Source organism: Fragaria vesca, linkage group LG3 (genome assembly GCF_000184155.1).
Source record: "Fragaria vesca subsp. vesca linkage group LG3, FraVesHawaii_1.0, whole genome shotgun sequence".
Lineage (NCBI taxonomy): Eukaryota > Viridiplantae > Streptophyta > Magnoliopsida > Rosales > Rosaceae > Fragaria > Fragaria vesca.
The window spans coordinates 11,565,011-11,572,706 of NC_020493.1; the positions used below are offsets into that span (position 1 = coordinate 11,565,011).

At 37.9% G+C, this 7,696-nt stretch overlaps 1 protein-coding gene across 1 annotated transcript in view; it reads left to right on the forward strand.

Moving 5' to 3' along the window:
- Positions 1 to 2,095: 2,095 nt before the first annotated feature.
- The window catches only part of LOC101300127 (methyltransferase-like protein 25-like), a 7,691-nt gene continuing 2,090 nt past the window's right edge, over positions 2,096 to 7,696 (forward strand). Inside the window, exons 1-10 of the mRNA XM_004294145.1 lie at positions 2,096 to 2,311; positions 2,396 to 2,479; positions 2,713 to 2,787; positions 2,930 to 3,010; positions 3,348 to 3,487; positions 3,944 to 4,144; positions 4,667 to 4,841; positions 5,223 to 5,306; positions 6,367 to 6,568; positions 6,696 to 6,901. Of these exons, the coding sequence (XP_004294193.1) occupies positions 2,096 to 2,311; positions 2,396 to 2,479; positions 2,713 to 2,787; positions 2,930 to 3,010; positions 3,348 to 3,487; positions 3,944 to 4,144; positions 4,667 to 4,841; positions 5,223 to 5,306; positions 6,367 to 6,568; positions 6,696 to 6,901 (1,464 nt within the window). The remainder of the gene's footprint in view (positions 2,312 to 2,395; positions 2,480 to 2,712; positions 2,788 to 2,929; positions 3,011 to 3,347; positions 3,488 to 3,943; positions 4,145 to 4,666; positions 4,842 to 5,222; positions 5,307 to 6,366; positions 6,569 to 6,695; positions 6,902 to 7,696) is intronic.

Consider the following 7,696-nt stretch of genomic DNA (forward strand, 5'->3'; position numbering starts at 1 on the left):
GGTTTGGGGGAGTTATGGTGTCACTGAATACGGAACATGAGAGTGGGCATATATATAGCACAAGTGTTAGTGGGTTTGTTTTATTGAGGGCTATTAGGGCCACGTCGCCCTCCCCATCCCTGTCATTTGAGCTTTAATATTTTTTCGTGTGTTTAGATTTTTCGTTGCTCTTTATTGGCAAATCCATATACAATATCTGCATCTTTATTAGGTTTTATTACCAACGTTAAAAAGGTTTCTATATTTTTTCGTACATCTATTAATTTCTTTCTTCTACTGTATATTAGAGGAAATGCTTGGATCGATCCTGATGATTTATTTAAATTACTTAGCGTATGTATTTATCCCATATGGATGTGGTAATGATTTAGGTCCCGTCCTAAATCAAATGGTTCTTATAGTATTTTCCATCAAATTTTCAATAAAAAGACATGTTTCTATAATCCTCCGTAAAAATAACTCTGATTCTCTCAGAGCATAATAAAAGTTTGAAATCTAGGGTTTCAACAGGCGGCAACGCTCTCCTGAGGACGCCTCTCGTGGTCTCGCGACGGCACGGCTGTGTGTCATTTGTGAATGGTTGAAGGTTGTCTCGTTTGATTTGGTAGCCGATCGTGCTATGGTTTCTGGGTTATGAGCCTCCGGCTGTGGAGGATCGTTGTCAACATCGATAAGGACTGTGCAAGGGCGCTGGCGTCGTTGACTGGAGGGAGGTGGATTTCTAGGCTTCGACGGCGAGCAAGATAGGAGGTATGGCATTGGCCTTACCGGAGGATGGTGATGACCGTGATGGTGCACAATGGCCTTGGACTGGGTTGTTCGTTTCCATGCTTGGAAAGGCTGTTACCCCCTAGGCTTGTTAACGGCAGGCCCTGGGTGATCAGTTAAGGCTACAGAAAGTGGATGGACAGAATAGGCCTATGGATGTTTGGATTCGAGTTTGGGCCTTCGGGTTTGGACCTAGCCTCAAGTTCAGGAAGAGGGCTTGGGTTTGTGGGCCAAAACAACATGGGTTGGCAGAAATGGAGGGTGGTGAGTTCATGGCCTTTGGTTTAGGCACAGAGGAACAAGATGCCTCTCCGGAGGCAGAGGGGAAGTAGTTGCCTTGAGGAATGAACAAAGATCCCTACACTAATTGGTTGAAGTGTCCCCCTAGTCATTGATGGACAGGTACACCGTTTGGTCTCTAGGCCTCATGTTGATGTTTAGGTTCTCTGATTCAGTTTGTGTAGGTTAATAGATTTCTAGTGTAATCATCCACCTTTTTGGACAACTTTTGTGGTTTTTTTCCCTTTAGTTTTAGTGTAGGAGAATAAAGAGTCTACTATTAATCTTGTATGGGAGTTCACTCCTGCCTGATTTAGCAATAGTTGGTTGTATGACTTAATGCCAATGAAATTATTCATTTACCTAAAAAATAAAAATAAAAAATACATGTTTTTATTGACAAAGAACGCGATCCTAAATTCTAAACCCTAAACTGCCGCCCCACCATCTACATCGTCAACTCCGTCCTCGCAGCCCAGGAGTCGAATTTTTGAGTCTTAATTCATTTTTCTCAAGTTTATGATGCGCAATTCTTGCATCTTAGCTTCTTAGGTAGAACTCATCAGGTGTGACATAACTACCAACATTGAGAACAAAGTCATTACTAATTTACTACAATCTTTTGAATGTCTCAATCATACGTCAATGTATAGTTTTAGTCCTTCAAATTCACCTCCAAGCTCTTAACATAATCGAAAAACAACACTAGCAAAGAAGCATTGTAACATCTACTAATAGTCTAATCCCCGATCATTTTATGGCATTTGAAACCATTCCTGATACCGACATATTCGTTGCTAGAGTTTCTCGAGTCATATAAATCGTATTAGTAAACCCATGTTTAAAAGAAAAGAAAAAAAATTAAACATTTCGTATGGACTATAGAGTTCGGATCCAGTCGTTGGGTATCGGGTCTCCGGACTATACGGCCCATGTATATGGAAAAGAAACTTGTTCATACAATCACGGCGGGCCTTTGCGGTTAGAATTTTCGTCATTCATATTCGGACACTCAATTCCTAGTGGTACACACTCTCAGCCGTCCGCAATGTCAAGCAACTACTCATGCGAGACCGCGAGCGAGACCCTGGAATGGATCAACGCCATCATCGACTTCATGAAGCCCTTCTCTTTCTTGACCAACGCTCACGTCGTCAATTTCTTCAACGATCGACTCTGGGAGGCCATTGATCACGATTGGATGGACTGCTTACGGCAGGAACCAGTCGAAAATCTCCTCCAAATTCCATCTGGAGTGGTCCAGGTACTCTTTTGGTTACTTACTTGTGCTTAAATTGAAATGAAGGAAATTAATTTTGAGCTGAATTGATGTTGAATTTGTGGTTAGGATCACTGGCCGGCTTCGCTCAAGGAGTTTGTTGTTACGTTGAGGTCTCTCGCGCTTCCTCGACAGCAGGCCGACTTGCAGGCGGTATGCTCTTGAATTTGGCTTCACATTTGGTTTCGAATTTTCGATATAAAAGGAAACAGTTAAAGCTAAAAAAATCATGATAATCAGGATGAAATGTTTTTTTCGCAGTAATGCGGTATGGTTGGAGTGTTAAGATATTGGAGTAGAGAAACTGGATCAGTGGGAAAGATGTATTTCGGGAGAGTGAAATTTTTTAATGTTTCGTTATGGTGTGTTCATTTTGGTAATGACAGGTATTACCTGGAATTAGCATGACTTCCCTCAATAGTGTTCTTTCGACGGGCATGAATTCGAAGAAGAAACATGAAGTGAGTCTCGGCATTTGCTTTGAACCTTGACATTTCTTTTACCGCTCTTACAATGCTCCTTATGTGTTATATGAGCATTTGATTACTGACTGGAGTTTGTGATTTGAATCCATTTTTTGTGTCTGATCATGATTTTGTGCAGGTAGAAATTCTTTCGGCTGTTGTCAGTTCAGTTGCAAACAACATCGGTGCTCACGCAATAATAGATGTTGGTGCTGGTCAGGTAGTCCAGCTATGTTACACATTTGCATTTTTTGTGTATATATATAATGCTTCCGTATCTGCTTTGTTTTCATTTCATTTATTTTGATTTGCATTCATTCTGTTCCCCCATGATCATATGGCTAAACTTGAGTTGGTCAACTTCATCCTATCAGTAGGTTCACATCTCTCTACTTCCTTTGGCTGAAAGAAAGATGTTTCTTTTCTCCAAGATACATTAGACATTTGAATTAATCAGAAACTAATGGTAGGAAGTGCTTCTGCTCCCTGATTGAATATGATGGGTGTAGTACTTGGTCGGAACTAATTTACCACTTTTTGAATATATTATTTTTCAGGGGTATCTTGCACAAGTACTTTCCTTCCACTACCAACATTCGGTAATTGCAATTGATGCCTGCTCTCACCATGGAAGGGTTACCAATGCACGTGCAGAGCAGATCAAGAAACATTATGCTGCTCAGATGCGTAAATCCGTGTATGGGACAAATTTTTTCTCTGTTTTTGTTAGACTTTAATCATCTCTTCATAGAGGAAAGTCTATGTTTTTGGGTTGACCAAATGACTTTGTTGCATGCTGAGGGGTTGAACAATTATTTGTTAGCTTTAGAAAGTTATACCGTGGGATAACCCGATAAGCAGGTTGCAAACTTAATCATGTTTATATCTATTCAAGTTTTTGCTAGTTTGTCCAAGGGGAGAGGAGAAAACACTTGACCTTGGTCAACCTGTCTATCCATCTCAAACCTCAAAGTGCATATGTATCTGATGGGTTCCCATTCCTCACAATTTGTCCTTTTCACTAAATAGTTACAGTTTGATAGTATGTCCCTAAATCAGACGTATCAGTCACTTGTTCTTGCTTTATTTCAGACTATCACATATTGTATCACTTTCTGCAAGCCTTATACCATACTTTTTCTTTGGGGGTTAGAGCAGGAAACAGGAATTTGGATGTGCCTAAGACAATCACATGCAATGTGATGTCTATTGACATGTTGAAAGCTTTGGCTGATATATCACTGCATAAAGATAATGCCTCTCTACTACAAGCTTCCTGCCATGCGGATGGTGAAACTTCATTAGTTCTTGCTGGGCTTCATGCTTGTGGAGATCTTTCGGTGACAATGCTCAAGTGAGTTCTCAAGTGGTGTTTGAATCTTATGTTTCTTTTTTGAACTAAGTTTCACATAAGGCCTCTATTCTTGTTCTTTCACATTAGTTGATTCCTTAACTCCTTTGGTAGTATAACATCCCTTAAACTTTATAGCCATTCTATAAATGCTAGCAACAAAAAGAACAAAATAGAAGAAAAAAAATCAAAAATCAAATAAAATGACACTATGTGAGAAGTACGCTCGTAATCGCTACCATCCTCTTGAAGTAACTGATCAAGATTTTCCATAATGATCACCATTTAGTAATTGCTGACGGTCAGTCATCACTTGTCCTAAGCTTTAAGCACTAATTTTGCTTTTTCGTTGACTTGATTTTGGTTCTGCATAACCCATAAAACTTGATCATCAGTTTGTCAAAGTGGCTACAACTGTCAACAAAGGGCTGCATTTGTATTATGTCATGTATTTGATGGTGTCATTTATGTTACATCTCCTGTTAGTGTGCATAGGGTTAACTGTACTTATTTCTTTTGAAACAGGACCTTTACGGAGTGTGAAGAGGTTAAAGCAGTTGTTAGCGTTGGCTGCTGTTACAACTTATTGTCTGAAGAGGGTTTCAATCATGTGGGGTCTCAGTGTGGTTTTCCCATGAGTCGTGGTGTTAAATCTGCTGACTTGTCACTTGGAAAAAGTTCACGTGACCTTGCTTGTCAGGTAAGGGAGATTCTTATTCGTATTGTTCATGGAAGAACCTGGAAATTCAGAAACAATGAGGTTTCATTTCACCTAAGCAAAGAATAACAGCCCTTGGGTGTTGGGCATACCGCTGGGGTGTGGTGAGGACTTTGTATTAGTCTAAACAAATAAGAAAAATGAACATAAAATAAGATCAAACTATTTTAAAGGTTTTGTTGATGGGGGAAACAATATAATCGCTAACGCTGTCATATTACATTAGCTCTCCTAGTTGTAAGGAAAAGCTGCAAATTCATCCAAGAACTTTTGCAAATAAGAAAAATGAACATAAAATAAGATCAAACTATTTTAAAGGTTTTGTTGAATCCATAACTTCACACATTTGCTTTTTCTTGTTAGAGTGCAGAGAGATGGGGTTGTTTGGAAAATGATGCTGGTCTCCACAATTTTGAGTTGCATACTTTCCGTGCTGCTTTTCAGATGGTATGCAATATTTAGACCTTGCTGTTAGCCAGCAATTGAAGTATTAAATATGTTTTACATTTACTTAAAAAATGCGCTGCTTGTCTCTGTTTACAAAACTCTATATATTTTGTTGGTGTTGGTATGCAATAATTTTACCTTTGCAGTTAGCTGGCAGATAAAGCTCTGAATATGTTGCATGATCTACTTAAGTTTATACTGTATAATTTTATCCCTGTATAAACCTTTGCAGTTAGCTGGCTGATAAAGCTCTGAATATGTTGCATGATCTACTTAAGTTTATACCGTATAATTTTTTCCCTGTATAAACTTCCACCCATGTTTGGTGGCTTTGCCATCTGTCTCTCTTTTGTTGACATTTCTCTTTTACCATCAAAGATGAGAGTGCAGCAATTTCATTTGGATTTAGTCTCTTTTTTCCGGTTACTGTCATTTACATATTTTTAGACTGTGCAGCAGTGTATATAAGCTGGATGCTATAGTATGATACTTACCACCTGAATGTATGCTAGTCAGGGACTGTTTACGTAAGAATGATGTCAAACTAAATTTTTTAACACGGTTTCCTTTTCTTCTTTTTTTTTTTTTTGGTGCATTGAGTTGCAGAAATTGTAATTGGATCTAACAAAATTGTCGGTCTTTCCAAGAGCATGAAACTCTGATGTAACGTCTCTACATACTTGAGTTGTTAGCAGTTGTTGAGTTCATGATTTTTTCACTCACAAAACCTTTTAACTCTATGTTAGAGAGAGATATGTAGGAGATTTCTAATTGTGTTACGAGTTTGATTTTGTTTTCATATATTATAGAAAGGACTTGCATAGTTGCATTCCTTTGGCACTTCAAATTAATTGGAAGTGTATGAAAAAAAAAATTATGGACTTCACAATCAGTTCCAATGCCCCTCACGAATTTCAGCTGTTGATTCTTGTTCTTTTCAATATCATGTTCATCTCTACATGATTATTTTGTCTGTTTCTGAATGGTATACAATCTTCTTAATTTGAGGTTATACATAAAAGGCCTATCAGCTGTACATAACATACTGCTTGTTCTGAAGGTTTTGAGTCGATATTATCCTGAAGTTGTGATAACTAGTCCATCCATTGGGCGTCAAGGGAAGGCTTTGCGTCGCCAGCAAAGTAGGGGCACGATAGACTCCTCTATGAATCAGAAGGAAGGGACTTGTTCATCCTTGCCTCAGTTACCTTGTGATATGAAAGGAAGTGGTTCTCACCTAAAAACCACAAAAATTGAAACAGGTAACAAATTGATGAATTGTAATACAAAACTTGAAACTAGTTATAGCTTTCCATATTGTGTAGCTGCTGCATCACTTTGGAACTGATTACAGTGCAGTATATAACTAGAAATAAACATATCATACAGATGACAGTTTTGAGATGGAGTTAGAGACAACAACCAAAGGCAGTGGGCATTCATCTAGTAAGGCCACCAAATACATGGGGACTCCACTCATTAGCAAATATACACTTTTTGAGAAATACTGTCTATCCGGATTATGTCGCCTGGGTCTTGAGCCTCTGAAGGAGACAGATCTCCATGGAATATGGAAGGAAGTTCAGCCTTTTGCTGTATGTTACCTTCGTACCATATATTTAGAAGTGCACTGATGCTTATGCTTATTCTAGTGCACCGATAATCTGCTTGTGCTTATGCTAGTGCACTAGGTGATATGCTTATTGAATGATGATTTTTCATAAGCTCCATGGATAAAATGTTTTGAATATTTGCATCACAAATGCATATCACCTAAATTGCTCCCCTTGTCTTCACTGTTTTTATTTAATGGGTAAAATATTGTATAGTCCTTGTGGTTTAAAGTCGACATCTGTTTAGTCCTTATGGTTTTATTTTAATCTGAATAGTCCTTAAAGTCACGATTTTTCATCCAAATAGTCCTTATGGTTTTATTTTAATCTTAATAGTCCTTAAAGTCATGATTTTTCATCCAAATAGTCTTTATGACCTTTAACTGAGAAAATTGTCGGAATGACTATTTGGATGAAAATCATGACTTTAACGACTATTCAGATTAAAATAAAACTATAAGGATTATTTAGATGAAAAATTGTGATTTTAAGGACTATTCAGATTAAAATAAAACCAGAAGGACTAAACATATGTCGACTTCAAACCACAAAGACTAAACAAATTTGAATCTTAAAATTTATATAGTAGATAAGGTAAGAAGTAGAAAGAAAATATATTACTAAAAGTAAAACTAGGTTGAGAAGGTTCTCTGGTTGCATTTCTGAAAAAGCTCTTGATGACATGAGCTCTCTTAGCTTCTAGTGGAATCGGCATAGCATGCCGCGCTGCATATTAGAATTTTTCTAGGTGTTAGTTTCAGAATCTAAGATAGCATT